Source organism: Manis javanica, chromosome 3, assembly GCF_040802235.1.
Source record: "Manis javanica isolate MJ-LG chromosome 3, MJ_LKY, whole genome shotgun sequence".
NCBI lineage: Eukaryota > Metazoa > Chordata > Mammalia > Pholidota > Manidae > Manis > Manis javanica.
The window spans coordinates 72351186-72367552 of NC_133158.1; the positions used below are offsets into that span (position 1 = coordinate 72351186).

At 39.9% G+C, this 16367-nt stretch overlaps 1 protein-coding gene across 1 annotated transcript; it reads right to left on the reverse strand.

Moving 5' to 3' along the window:
• Positions 1-9817: 9817 nt before the first annotated feature.
• Positions 9818-10801, reverse strand: CCDC54 (coiled-coil domain containing 54). The gene is given in 4 exon segments (XM_017647630.3): positions 9818-10334; positions 10336-10532; positions 10534-10587; positions 10589-10801. Coding segments are annotated over 4 exon segments (981 nt in total).
• Between the last annotated feature and the right edge of the window lie 5566 nt (positions 10802-16367).

Here is a 16367-nt window from a genome sequence, read left to right on the forward strand (position 1 = left end):
ACCCTTCCCTGGAAGCCTCAAGATAGCACCGTATCTATTTTACTCATGAACATATTGCCAGTTGTTTTTGTTTAGCATGGTGCCCGATGTGCCTGGTGTATAACAGGCTCTCAGTAATTGTTAAATTAATGAATTAATAAGCAAATTATCTATGACCAGGATGAGATAAGCCCACGATGATAGTGATAGGAACCTGGTGCTGCTTAGCTCAATTTGGGGTTTATTTCAATGTATTTGAGGCTGACTTGGCTGATTAAAATGGTTAATCTTCACAGAATGGGAGGAGGACATAGCATCTTAATTTTCCTTTCCAATGTATGCCCTGGGAAGGAACCCTTTTAAAGATACATATTGAGGAGTTTGAGATGGAGATATGTTCCAGTGCTTCGGAAACTGGAATTCTTATCCACTGTAGGGACTGCCAAAAACACCCTGGGGAGAGGGACTGGGACAGCTCAGCCCTGTCATGTCCATGCAAGTCTTTCTTATGCTTAAAGGATATTCTACACCTTTAGTTAACAAGAGACCAGATGAGTTGGCTGGAGAAATTTCACTCCTGATTAAAAATTCCATTTATCTATGAGCAGAGCTTGTTTTAATAAAATGAAAGAAAAGTGGATGTGAAACTGCCTAGCTCTTTGGCCAATTTAGATGAGTCATAGCGAATTGAATCTTCCCAGTTTTTTCAGTCATCTTTAACCTGCTCAGATATATAGTATTTCCAACATTATAAATATGTTGAAGTTGAATTTATGATTGTGAAAGTTCAAAACTTAAAAAAATTTTAAGGAGAATAGAAGGAGCTGTGCAAGCTGTCTCATCTCAGATTCAGTAATTTCCAAAATTCTGAAATTTTTCTGTAATTATTTAGTCTAAGTTATTCTTTACTTTCTTTTTATTGTTACATAGATGGCAAAGTTATGATTAGTGATTTTGCAAAATGTGCTTATTCTAAAAGCCATTTTCAGTGAACTGGCAAAAACAAATAGAATACCTTCTACCCATCCTTAGAAATTAAAAAAAATAATAATTTGTTAGAAACCATAAAGGGACCAGAATATTTGAGCAAGTAAAGAGAAGAAAATTAGATTGAGTACATTTTTCATATTTTTTCTTGAGGTAGTTTTCTCCAGTGAGAGAATATAGGAAAATAACAGGAAAGTAAAGACTACTGCAGTTAGTTATTTTTGTAGCTAAATTATAACTTGTTCCACTCACTTGAGTTTGATATTAAGACTAAGCACCATTCAGTTGTCCTCATTATACAAAATAAATTCTATAATAAAATTGGATTCTGTGTTATGATTAGTTCTGTGGAGGAGAAAAAAGTTTGGAGTAATAAAGGAAAGACATGTGTGGAAAGTACCATAGGGAGATTGACCCAAAATGGAGGAAGTAGTGAATATTTGGGAAAGTGTGTTAACTAAATAGTTAAATGTTAGTTAGTTAATAACTGGTATTAATTAAATGCATATCTACATAGTTAGAGTGGAGATACAGTTCAGGATGAGACAGGTCAGTTTAATCAGAAGGTGAAATATGGTTGCTGGCATGAGTTGAATTCGGAAATCAGGGCCTGGGAGGAAAGTCTGGGTAGTGGAGAGAGCAGTGAACAACCACGAGGGGAAGCTGAAACAGGAAGCCCGGAGCATGAATTTTATATGGCAGCTTGACTGGGCCACACAATGCCCAGATAAACGGTTAAATTATTTCTGGCCGTGTTTATGAAGGTGTTTCTGAAAGAGATTAACCTCTGAATTGAGTTGAGTAAAGTAGATGGCCTTCTTTAGCGTGCATGGGGGCATTGTCTAATTGTACTGGGCCTTGTAGAGGAAGGTTGGATTTGCTCTCTTCCTGCCTAAATGAGCTGGGGCATCTGTTTTTTCCTTCCCTCGGTGCTCCGGGTTCGCTAGCCTTCAGACTCCGACTGCAGTCTGTGCTATTGGCCCTCTGGCCCTCAGTCTTTCTAATTACACCGCTGACTTCCTTGGGCTGCCAGCTAGTACGTGGCATATCATGGGATTTCTCAGCCTCCACTATTGTGTGATCCAATACCTTATGATAAATCTCTTTATATATATTCATATGACATTTTATATTTATTATATATATTTGTACTGTATAAATATTATATATTTTATGTATCATCTATATTTGTATATAAAATATAATTTATATTTACATATAATAGAAATACATATTTAGTTTTATATATAATTTATATTATATACTTATATGAATTATATACTAATAGTAAATATTATACACACACACACACACATATTTGAAATATTTCATTGGCTTTGTTACTGAAGAACCCTGACTAATACACTGGGTGTACCTAGAAGCAGAATCAGGAAGAATAGGGAGAGGTCAATACTAAGGTTCATGGGCTGAACGTGGGTAGGAGAGAAGAGGAAAGACAAGCAAGTGTACATGACCTTAGCTGGCAAGTGAATGTATATGTGACCACATAGGCTACCACAGAATCTTGAGAAAAATAGAGATAGAAGAAGGAAAGAAAGAGAGACATGGAGACAGATGGAGAGAGACAGAGGCAAAGAGGAGGGAGAAACCCATAGGTAGAAATCGTAAAACCTTATCAAAAACACAGGAAAAGAGATATGGAAAGAAAAGCACTCCTGTGTTTTAAAGAAGATGGTGAGAAGGAACACAGGCTGAGTGGTTCACCAGGTTCTACATTAAGTATATTAATACATATTTCCTACCAAACTCTTGTTCCCTTGAATCACAGGCTTTGAAATAAGTTATCACTGTTCATAAAAACTCATATTGGCTATTAAATATTATTCATAGCTCTTCAACTTAAAAAAAATACTTTAGCATTTGGGAGTACCATTTGAGCTCTACCAGAAGTATGTGTGTGCTTATTACCGTTATTAATTTTTTAAGCTATCACTGTAATAACCAGAGCAATATCACTGATAATAAGCAAGGAAATTAACCAAATATTTATCTATACAAATGTATTTGGTGTATATATGTATGTATACATATATATGTGATACCAGATATATGTAAGTATGTAGATATGTGTATGTACGTATATACATGCACACATTGCCATATAATATTAATAGCTAATATTTAATGAAATGCTCAGATGATAGAAAGTTAATATGGCTAATTCTGGTGTGAGAAAGATCAAAGTTTCAAAGATAATGCATGATCTAGGGAAAGAGGCCTTCAGTTGGGTGGCAGTAATGGCAGATTTCTTACTCTTGATCAATGCATTGCTCTCTTTATGGAGCCTTAGGGACCCTACACAGATGGTGAGAAGTACAATTAAATGTGTCCATGACCACTAGGCCAGTGTAGTTCTCCCTACATCTTGCTATTCCTTTAGCTGCCAGAAAGCAAGAATTCAGTGCGGCCTTAAGAACATCAGACCCACCATCTGGAGCCCTGGAATCTGGTCTAGAATCTTACAAGCTGGGTAACTTGAGGTAAGTCATTTCTGCCTCTGGATCTCAGGTTCCTCTTCAGTGAGTTGGATTAAGTTTCCGGTCCTCAATCTTTTTCTGCCTCAACATAATGGATAGCTGCTTCCCAGCTCAATTGACCGTAGTAATAGTAAAGTTCTATACTATTCAGTGTTCTGCAGAGAAACAGAACCAAGAGGATAGATATAGATATATAGAAAGAGATTTATTTTGAGGAATAGGCTCATGCGATTATAGAGACTGAGAGGTCCCACAATCTGCCATCTGCAAGCTGGGAGCCCAGGAAATGCTGTGGTGTAGTTCAGCTTAAACCTGAAGCCCTGAGAACCAGGGGAGACAGTGGTGTAAGTCCCAGTCCGAGTCCAAAGGCTGAGAACTGGGGGCTGAGGGTGTAACTCCTGGTCTGTGTCCAGAGGCCTGAGAACAGGGATCTCTGATGTCAAAGGGCAGGAAAAGATGGATGCCCAACCCAAGAGGGGAGCAGGTGCACCCTTTCTCCACCTTTTTGTTCTGTCCAGGCCCCAGGAGATTGGATGCTGCTCACCATATTGGAGAGGGTGATCTTTACTCAATCTACTGCTTCAAATGCTAATCTCTTCTGGAAACATCTTCACAGATACACCCAGAAATAATGTTTAACCAGCTATCTGGGCATCCCTTAGCCCAGTCATATTGACACATAAAATTAACCGTCCCAACTTATATGGAACATTTATTGTGTACTTACTGTGTGTCAGATGCTGAGCTAAGTGCTTTTTCTTGTTTCATCCCCAGCAGAAAATTTTACATTATATTCTATTATTATCCCCAGTTTAGAGGCAAGAAAACTGGCCAAAGAGCTTAAGAAACTCAGCAAGATCACACACCTACTGAGTAACAGCCCTCATTAAGTCAGACCTATCTTAATATCTAGGTGTTTGTTCTTGGTCCCTAAATTATGCTCTTCCTTTAAGTCATGATTCTTAAATGGAGTAAGGGTAAGGTTATGTCCCCCAACCCATGGACGTATCATGCTATGGGGCAGGGGGGCTAATTTGCAGAAGTCTACCAGGAGACTTTTTAAAAGTCCCTTGGATGTAACCCCAAGTGAATATTACTGAACTAGATAATCTTTAGGCATTTTTTCACAGTTAACCTTTTATGACTTTGGGATCCTATGCTGAGAAAGAAAGAAACTTCTTTTGTCATCCCTTGGAACAAGGTTGGATCTAGTAAATTCCACTGCTTTTTGTTGACCTCTGATAGGCTGCATGAATCTGCCAGTTATCAGTTTCTTTTTGTTTCTTTCCACAACTCACTTCCTTCAGAGCAGCCTCTGATCAGAGACTTCACTAAGTCAGTTCTGATTTGTCTTCTGATCATACCTCTTAGGTAATATTGAAAATGCCAGCTGGGTCACCTCTAGTGCTCCTCTAATTAGACTGCCATAGGAATAATTTTATTAATATTACTATAACAATAAATAGCATGTCACTGATGGTTGTGATTCGATTACAAACTGTACCTCAAGCAATGATTATCTTTACAGATGGCAAATATAAGTTGGCTGAGGGACACTGTAAATGAGACTGGCACCCATATTTCAATTTTCTGATATATGACAGGTGTGTCACACCTTCCATCAGGTTGTCATCTCATAGAATACCCCTCTGAAAAGGCTGGTGGAAAGAATACATCATCAGAATCAGACTACCACTTGGGCGCTTTTTCACGCATCTCTTTATGCATCCTCAGTGAGAGCCGGGGAGAGTGGAAGGGTCTAAAAGTAGCTAGGGTCCTTGGCTATAGGAAAAGACTGACTGGAAGAGTCCTGTTAAGGGCCATTTCTGGAAGCTTAAAACAGAAAGTAGAAAAAAGGATGACCATCCCACCTGATGAGACTGCCTTTGGTGGCCCAGCCCTTCTCAGTATTTTCAGAGCGGTGGTGTGGTGCTTTCCCTCTGCCTGGGGGAATATCTATACTGTGTGAGGCCTGTGCCGCAGCAGTCAGCTGTTTCTCACTTCTGTCGGGAGTTTTTTTCTTCCTCTCCTTGCCTTTTCCCTCTCCCTGCCTCTGCCTCTGTCTGTGATGCATCTTCCCACGGCCCACACCCTTGCGCCTCAAGCTTTAGCAGAAAGGAAATGGTGTAGGGAACGGGAAAGATGAGAAGACATGCAAATCTATCTTGTCTTTGCCACAAGAGCTCACTACAACAACGCTTCCGGCTGCGTGCTCATCATCAGTCCAACCACTGCCCAGCTCCACTAACTCCCTCCGCCACTGACATTTCATAGCTCCGAAAGGCTTGCAGTTCCACATTCCTTGCAAATGCAGTTGTATTTCAGATAGATTGTATTCCAAAAGACAAATGAGGGACCAAAACCTGTAATTTTTGCATCTACTTCACTATCTCCAATATCTCTGTCTGCATTTACTGAGTGCTGTTACATGCCAGGAATTATGCTAAGGACTTTACATGTATGCGTTCTCTCCCTTGTAGCTCACCTTTCAATCTTTCATTGTTGTTAAAGATGATCCTGGCCCTACTTTGGCCCTAATTCCCTGGACCAGATTCTCAGGGACCACAGGGCACTGTTGTCTCTTTCGTCACCCAAGAACTCCCCACCTTGGTTTCTCATCCCTAGAGTTCAGCCTTGGTCCCCATTTAGATCCTGTCCTTTGTCCCCGTTTCCCAAGGCATCATCCTAGTGCCATCAATCTATGACATTTTCACTCCACTATCAGGTAGAAGAGAGAGCAAAGAGAGTGGGGACCCTGATCTGGCTGTCTTGATTACTGCCCTTGTGGTTATTTTCCTGAATATACTTTGGCGTGGGAATACACAAAAGCTTGGCTCTATAATTCATTAATACCAGCATCTCAGGTATACTGCAGTTCAGCCAGCTTTTACAGGTTGGCCAAAAAAAATCCAATTCTAATTCTAATGCTGTATCTGCATTCTGAGTTGTAAATAGTGGATTTACAAATGAAATTTTAAAGCATACTCCACTGATATGTTAGGGACTGCCTATATTTTGAAGAAGTATAGAACAATATAGAAAAAGTTGCACTTTTGTGGTTTGAAGAATTAACCTTAAGCATTACACATTCCTGATTCAAAAAGACACATCTATCCCTATGTTTATCGCAGTGCTATTTGCAATAGCCAAGATTTGGAAGCAACCAAAGTGTCCATCAGTAGATGAATGAATAAAGGAGAGGTGGTACATATACACAATGAAATATTATTCAGCCATAAAAAGAAAACAAATCCTACCATTTGCAACAACATGGATGGAGCTAGAGGGTATTATGCCCAGTGAAATAAGCCAGGTGGAGAAAGACACATACGAAATGATTTCATTCATTTGTGGAATATAAAAACAAAGTAAAACGGAAGGAACAAAACAGCAGCAGACTCACAGACTCCAAGAAGGGACTAGCAGTTACCAAAGGAAGGGGTGTGGACGGTGGGTGGGGAGGGAGGGAGAAGGGGATTAAGGGGCACTATAATTCGCAATCACAATACAGGTAGGTCATGGGGAAGGCATTATAGCACGGAGAAGACAAGTCATGACTCTATAGCATCTTACTACACTGATGGACAGTTATGTAGGGGGTGAGGACTTGATAATATGGGTAAATGTTGAAACCACAATGTTGTTCATGTGAAACCTTCATAGGATTGTTTATCAGTAATACTATATTTAAAAAAAAAACAGTGAAAGATCTGCCAGAGTAATGGTAGAAGGACCAGAAGAGAGAGCTTTGTTATGGGAGACATGATCATATAAGCCAAGGAGCGCCTGGAAGAGGAGTAGTAGATAGGGAGGCCTCTCATGCCAAGAGAGGAGGGGGACACAGGGACAAGGCAAACAGGTGTTTTTGTAAGCTGAGTACAAAGAACCAGGAGGTGGTGATTAAGACGGAGGGAACTACCTGATGAAGAGCCTGCAAGCTGCTGAAGAGGAAGGGCTGTGGACCAGGACCAGGGAGACCTTACTCCCTCTGAGCCAGGCAGGCTGGAGGGGAGACGGGTGAGAGCCAGGTGAATTTGAAGGCAAGGACTGGGGAAAAATTATTCGTGCACTTGTAGTTACAAGCTGAGTTATAAATTTAATGAGTCCTGTGAGATCTCTTCCAGGTAATAATAACTTATTGACTCAAAAGCAAAATTCCCTTCCCTCGCAGGGAACTTGTGGTGAATTAACAGTACAGTCATCTTCAGGGAAAGTTTGAGGCCCTGAGAAATCATGTGTCTCTCACTTTCTTCTCCTCCAACATTCTTACATAGGTAAAAAGTAGGTTAAAATGAAATGGTAGGGATCCCTGAAGAGAAAAATGAGATCCATACAGAGTCTGAAATAGCCTGTCAGTACTTTACCTTTATAAAATGTCTGGTGCCTTTTGTTTCCCACACTCCCCACTGGCCCCATTCAGTACCCTTGTTTTTCCTTCCACCTGGTACACAGTCCTCCCCACTTCCTCACCTACCTCCTTTCTATAAAGCTCATCACGCTTTTCTTCTCTGGTTCCAGGAGCACTTTTAATATTGCTCTTTGCTGCCCATCCCCATCTACCACGCAACAGAGTAATGTGTGTACACAGTTCATTCATTCCATTTGGTGTCTGTAGGACAGGGAATACATTCTACTTTTTTGGGTGTGTCCTCCCTGAACTTTTGCTATTAGAAAACACTGAAGACATATTTACTAACTTACTATAATGGTTCCCTTTTTGGAGATGACAAAACAAAGCTAGAAGAGATGAAACAATAGAGCTTGTAAGAGTAGAACTTAAGGCTATTCTGAACTGAGGTCTTCTGATTCCCAGTGCTATGCTCTTTCCATAAACTCTTTGCCTCTCTAGAAAGAGTCAGTGGGGCATGTAGGGGAAAAGCAGTGAAAGCAAAAGTTAATACACGGGCTCAAGGACCCAGACAAGTACCAGCTGAGTCACTCTTCACTCTCCCAGGAGCCAGTTGCTGTGTCCTCTTTGTCATGCCCCCTTCCCTGGTTACTCTCTGATAGGAGGGTCCCAGGGTCCCACCCTGTGACCTGGCTGTTGATTGCAGATATCTCTGACAGTGAATAAACACAGAGACCTCAGGTGCCTTCATCAGCATGGTACTGCATTAGCATGGTTTCCTGTTTCAAACAAACCCATTTAATACACAGCCTCGTTAAGTAGTTGTGTGCTAGTATGATACTGCACATGTCACATATTGACATTTTGAAGTTATTTATGTACACACCTTCTCCCTAGATTTGTAAAGAAGGATCAAATAAAATGCCTTTGTAATGTATAATAATTACCAGACCAGCACCTGGTAATACCATGTTCTCTCATCCTGTGCTCCCTTGGTTCCTCTTCACCCCACCTGAGCTCCTTCCTCCTTATTTGAAACTGGGCTGTTCTTAGCTAACTCCCAAAACCCTCCTTTCAAATTATTGACTAAGAATAATGTAAAGTAGTACATTTATCAAAAATGCTTATAGTTTAACAACATATGATACTCTCTATTGGTAGATTTCATTTACTGCATTAAGTGGTGAGGAAAACATTTTTTTGCAGTTATTCTGCATGGTGTCTAGAAAAATTACTTTATAGTGGCAACCTCCTATTATGTCTAAAAATGAAGCCCACATTAGATATGTAGTACATGGCTCATACAAAGAAAAGACCTTGTCAAAATAAGAATCTAGGGTAGTATAGTGTTGAGATTTAACTAGGTTCACAGTCCTTCCTCAGGTTGTCCCTGTTCCTCTGTATCAAACTTCCAAGACATGGTATTTGTCTCATTTCATGAAAATGTAAAAGATACTCAGTACCAAATTTATATTTCTTCCCTTTTCTAGTTTTTGATAGATGTGAAGCTGAAGTTCAAAGAAAAATCTCATTTTTGGAATTAATAATTTCCTGGCAATAACTTGTTCTTTCACTGCCCTTCATTTTTATAACTACAACTTTGGTAGCTGTGACAGCAGATATCTTTTTCATTTATGCTGTTTAAAATTTTGTTAGTAGGGTCTCTCTCTGGTATCACAGATCTGGTCTACAAAACTGCATAAAAAACTGATGTTGGGGGCCAATGAATGGGTTTCTCTTTCCCTTGACCCCTTTATTCTTTGCTTCTAATTATCTATGAAATGAGCACTCATGAATTGCCTTTGGGAAAATAAGAACACTGACAGAGTATACAGCACAACTGTCCAATGGATTATATGCCTTAACTTACAGTGGACATATAGAAACTCCGCAGATGTGGGCCCACAGTGTGCAAACTAGTGAGTGCACAGCAATCACAAAGATGTGTACAGGCTCGGAGTGACCAAGTTACATGTATTTTACACCCAGCAAACAGAAAATAACTTTACAGCTGAGTTACTTCCTCTTTTGAGGAACCAAAAAGACAGTAAATATAGTTGAAAACAGAGAGACAGATAGTTGTCATGCTCTCAATAAGTCTGGTGAAAGGACAATATCTCTGGGTTATGAGTTGTGGTTCCTCAGGGAGGATGTTTGGCCTAGAAAGAAGCCACTGGATGAATTCTTCTAAATTGATAGCACTGAGGAAAAATCTCCACTTTCCTCCATGGACAAAAAGTTAAGTTTGACCCATGTATTTAAAGTCTGGGTAAATATAGATATTTTACTTTTATTTTTTAAAGCTTCTTAATGCATTTTGGTGGTTACTTTTCTTCAGAGTTTTAATTTTAGGAGAAATTGTTTTTTCCTCAAGATGATCGGTGGGCTTGGGACAACTGGGCACTTTCTGTGGTTCTGGTAAAGAAATTTCACAGTCTGTAGAGGCCAGGGTGTTCCTCAAAGTTTCTGGCTGTATGAGGTTATGAAGAAGTTCTCTCATCTCTTTACCATTTTTTCCCTCCTAAATGCTGTATGCTGGAGCAAAATTTCTGGTTTTCCAGTTCTGTCACTTTCTTCTTTAAAGTATCAGTGTCTTCTTTCAAAGAGAAGTTATCTTTGGTTAATATGCCTTGTAGGTCTTCACTAGCATTCACTCTGCTTTCCAGTACCTCCATCTGTTTCTGATAAAAGTCAATCATTTCCTGGATTTTTGATAACTGCACTGACAAGATCAGTCATTTGGCTAAGGAGTTCAGTTTGGGCAGTTTTAATATCCTACTTTTATTATACTAATATTAATTTCTTTACCAGTACTAACATCATCTTGATCACAACCATAGGAAGTCATAGTTGGATATCTAGTCGAATCTGGGTACTGGTTTTTACATTTACTGTAAGCATTTTTAAGAGATTGTCTGATCTTGGATAGATTTGAAGTCCACATCTACCTAGCAGCAGCTTTTGCCCTTTTGGTCTGAAGTTTGTACATCTTTCATAAAGAAACAAGAGGCAAGATGTTGGGAAGCCTGGACAGATTCAAAGAAAGAAGCAATGTCAAAATGAAATGGTCTTTCTCTTACGGTTGTTCGGAGGTCTTTTTAGGCAGCATCACAGAGTGCCCTGTGGAGAACATCAAGGGCAATAGTAGGCACTCTGAGGTGGTCAGCTTCTTATAGGGCAGTCCAGCTGGAGAGGTCTATCAAGTAATGGTCAAGGACCTGGTGTTGACATCACAATGGCTGCTGGCTTAGAATGTGTTTAACCTTAGAGCAGTAATTCTTGAAATTGGGTCACAGCACCATTTTCCACTTGCAAAAATTAAGGTCCACAGAGCTTTGTTTTATGTGAGTTGTATCAATCAATATTCCATGTTAGAAATTAATACTAAGAAAGTCAAGAGAGACTAATTTATTAAAATAAAAAAAATGTTTGGGTGGAGCCAAGATGGTGGCGTAAGTAAAGCAGCAGAAATCTCCTCCCAAAACCACATATATCTATGAAAATATAACAAAGACAACTCTTCCTAAAATAGAGACCAGAGGACACAGGACAACATCCAGACCACATCCACACCTGTGAGAACCCAGCGCCTCACGAAGGGGGTAAGATACAAACCCCGGCCGGGCAGGTCCCGAGCGCCCCTCCTCCCAGCTCCCAGCAGGAAGAGAGAGATCTGAGCGGGAGGGAGAAGGAGCCCAGGACTGCTGAACACCCAGCCCCAGCCATCCGGACCACAGCGCAGACACAGTACATGTGCGGGGTCCTGGATATTAGGGAAACAGGGCAGCAAGACCAGTGAGTGGGTGCCTGAGGACGACACCGGAGAACAAAGAAACGGGAGCGGCCATTTTTTTTTCTTCTTTTTTTTTTTTGTGAGTGCTTCTTGGAAGTCTTAAAGGGACAGGGACCCCAATATTAGGGAAACAGGGCAGCAAGACTGGTGAGCAGGTGCCTGAGGCCGGCACCTGAGGACAAAGAAAATCGTGCGTTTTTCTTTCTTTTTTTTTTTGTTGCTGTTGTTGTTTTGGTTTGGAGAGTGCTTTTTTGAAGTCATAAAGGGGCAGGGCAGGACACTTAGTCCAGATGCAGGGAATCTGGGGATCTCTGGGCACTCTAACCCCCTGGGCAGCAGGGAGCACGGAGGCCCATTACAGAGATAAATAGCCTCCTGGCTGCTCCCCCTCCAACGGGGCTCCACCATTTTGGAGCAGCAGCCCGAGCCAGGCCACATGCACAGCAACAGCAGAGAAAAACTCCATTGCAGGCAGGCAGGGAGCAGAAGCCCTGTCTGCGCACAGCTGCCCAGCACAAGCCACTAGAGGTCACTATTCTCCCAGGAGAGGAAGGCCACAAACCAACAAGAAGGAAAGCTCTTCCAGCTGTCACTCGTACCAGCTATGCAAACTATCTCTATCACCATGAAAAGGCAAAACTATAGGCAGACAAAGATCACAGAGTCAATACCTGAGAAGGAGACAGACCTAACCAGTCTTCCTGACAAAGAATTCAAAATAAAAATCATGAACATGCTGATGGAGATGCAGAGAAAAACGCAAGAGCAATGGGATGAAGTCTGAAGGGAGATCACAGATGTCAGGAAGGAGATCACAGAAGTGAAACAAACCCTGGAAGGATTTATAAGCAGAATGGATAAGATGCAAGAGGCCATTGAAGGAATTGAAACCAGAGAACAGGAACATATAGAATCTGACAGAGAGAGAGATAAAAGGATCTCCAGGAATGAAACAATACTAAGAGAACTATGTGACCAATCCAAAAAGGAATAATATCTATATTATAGGGGTACCAGAAGAAGAAGAGAGAGGAAAAGAGATAGAAAGTGTCTTTGAAGAAATAATTGCTAAAAACTTTCCCAAACTGGGGGAGGAAATAATCAAACAGACCACGGAAATACACAGAACCCCAAACAGAAAGGATCCAAGGAGGACAACATCAAGACACATAATAGTTAAAATGGCAAGGATCAGGGACAAGGAAAGAGTTTTAAAGGCAGCTAGAGAGAAAAAGGTCACCTATAAAGGAAACCCCATCATGCTAACATCAGACTTCTTGACAGAAACCCTACAGGCCAGAAGAGAATGGCATGATATATTTAATACGATGAAACAGAGGGGCCTTGAACCAAGGATACTGTATCCAGCACGACTATCATTTAAACACGATGGCAGATTAAACAATTCCCAGACAAGCAAAAGCTGAGGGAATTTGCCTCCCACAAACCACCTCTACAGGGCATCTTACAGGTAATGCTCTAGATGGGAGCACCCCTAGAAAGAGCACAGAACAAAACACACAACATATGAAGAATAGAGGAGGAGGAATAAGAAGGGAGAGAAGAAAAGAATCTCCAGACAGTATATATAACAGCTCAATAAGCGAGCTAAGTTAGGCGGTAAGATACTAAAGAGGCTAACCTTGAACCTTTGGTAACCACGAATTTAAAGCCTGCAATGACAATAAGTACATATCTCTCAATAGTCACCCTAAATGTAAATGGACTGAATGCACCAATCAAAAGACACAGAGTAATAGAATGGATAAAAAAGCAAGACCCATCTATATGCTGCTTACAAAAAACTCACCTAGAACCCAAAGAAATGTACAGACTAAACGTCAAGGGATGGAAAAACATATTTCAGGCAAACAACAGTGAGAAGAAAGCAGGGGTTGCAGTACTAATATCAGACAAAATAGACTTCAAAACAAAGAAAGTAACAAGAGATAAAGAAGGACACTACATAATGATAAAGGGCTCAGTCCAACAAGAGGATATAACCATTCTAAATATATATGAACCCAACACAGGAGTACCAGCATATGTGAAACAAATACTAACAGAACTAAAGAGGGAAATAGACTGCAATGTATTCATTTTAGGAGACTTCAACACACCACTCACCCCAAAGGATAGATCCACTGGGCAGAAAATAAGTAAGGACATGGAAGCACTGAACAACACAGTAGAGCAGATGGACCGAATAGACATCTATAGAACTCTACATCCAAAAGGAACAGGATATACATTCTTCTCAAGTGCACATGGAACATTCTCCAGAATAGACCACATACTAGCCCACCAAAAGAGCTTCAGTAAACTCCAAAATATTGAAAATCTACCAACCAATTTTTCAGACCACAAAGGTATAAAACTAGAAATAAATTCTACAAAGAAAACAAAAAGGCTCACAAATACATGGAGGCTTAACAACATGCTTCTAAATAACCAATGGATCAACAAACAAATCAAAATAGAGATCAAGGAATATATAGAAACAAATGACAACAACAACACAAAGCGCCAACTTCTGTGGGATGCAGCGAAAGCAGTCTTAAGAGGAAAGTATATACCAATCCAGGCACACTTGAAGAAGGAAGAACAATCCTAAAAGAATAGTCTAACATCACAATTATTGAAATTGGAAAAAGAAGAACAAATGAGGCCTAAAGTCAGCAGAAGGAGGGACATAATAAAGATCAGAGAAGAAATAAACAAAATTGAGAAGAATAAAACAATAGCAAAAATCAATGAAACCAAGAGCTGGTTCTTTAAGAAAATAAACAAAATAGATAAGCCTCTAGCCAAACTTATTAAGAGAAAAAGAGAATCAACACAAATCAACAGAATCAGAAATGAGAATGTAATAATCACGACAGACCCCACAGAAATACAAAGAATTATTAAAGACTACTATGAAAACCTACATGCCAAGAAGCTGGAAAACCTAGAAGAAATGGACAACTTCCTAGAAAAATACAACCTTCCAAGACTGACCAAGGAAGAAACACAAAAGTTAAACAAACCAATTACGAGCAAAGAAATTGAAACGGTAATCAAAAAACAACCCAAGAACAAAGCACCCGGGCTGGACGGATTTACCTCGGAATTTTAACAGACAGACAGAGAAGACATAATACCCATTCTCCTTAAAGTTTTCCAAAAAAAAGAAGAGGAGGGAATACTCCCAAACTCATTCTATGAAGCCAACATCACCCTAATACCAAAACCAGGCAAAGACCCCACCAAAAAAGAAAATTACAGACCAATATCCATGATGAATGTAGACACAAAAATACTTAATAAAATATTAGCAAACCGAATTCAAAAGTATATCAATAGGATCATACACCATGACCAAGTTGGATTCATCCCAGGGATGCAAGGATGGTACAACATTCGAAAATCCATCAACATCATCCACCACATCAACAAAAAGAAAGACAAAAACCACATGATCATCTCCATAGGTGCTGAAAAAGCACTTGACAAAATTCAACATCCATTCATGATAAAAACTCTCAGCAAAATGGGAATAGAGGGCAAGTACCTCAACATAATAAAGGCCATATATGATAAACCGACAGCCAACATTATACTGAACAGAGAGAAGCTGAAAGCTTTTCCTCTGAGATCAGGAACTAGACAGGGATACCCACTCTCCCCACTTTATTTAACATAGTACTAGTGGTCGTAGCCACGGCAATCAGACAAAACAAAGAAATACAAGGAATCCAGATTGGTAAAGAAGTTAAACAGTCACTATTTGCAGATGATATGATATAGTACATAAAAAATCCTAAAGACTCCACTCCAAAACTACTAGAACTGTTATTGGAATACAGCAAAGTTGCAGGATAGAGAATTAAAACACAGAAATCTGTAGCTTTCCTATACACTAACAATGAACCAATAGAAAGAAGAATCAGGAAAACAATTTCATTCACAATTGCATCAAAAAGAATAAAATACCTAGGAATAAACCTAAACAAAGAAGTGAAAGACCTATACCCTGAAAACTACAAGGCACTCTTAAGAGAAATTAAAGGGGACACTAACAAATGGAAACTCATCCCATGCTCATGCCTAGGAAGAATTAATATCATCAAAATGGCCATCCTGCCCAAAGCAATATACGGATTTGATGCAATCCCTATCAAATTACCAGCAACATTCTTCAATGAACTGGAACAAATAATCCAAAAATTTATATGGAAACACCAAAGACCCCTAATAGCCAAAGCCGTCCTGGCAAAGAAAAATAAAGTAGGGGGGATCTCACTCCCCAACTTCAAGCTCTACTACAAAGCCATAGTAATCAAGACAATTTGGTACTGGCACAAGAACAGAGCCACAGCCCAGTGGAACAGACTAGAGACTCCAGACATTAACCCAAACATATATGGTCAATTAATATTTGATAAAGGAGCCATGGACATACAATGGCGAAATGACAGTCTCTTCAACAGATGGTGCTGGCAAAACTGGACAGCTACATGTAGGAGAATGAAACTAGACCATTGTTTATCCCCATACACAAAAGTAAATTCAAAATGGATCAAAGAGCTGAATATAAGTCAAGAAACCATAAATCTCTTAGAAAAAACATAGGCAAAAACCTTTTAGACATAAACATGAGTGACCTCTTCTTGAACATATCTCCCTGCACAAGGAAAACAACAGCAAAAATGAAAAAGTGGGACCATATTAAGCTGAAAAGCTTCTGTACAGCAAAGGACACCATCAATAGAACAAAAAG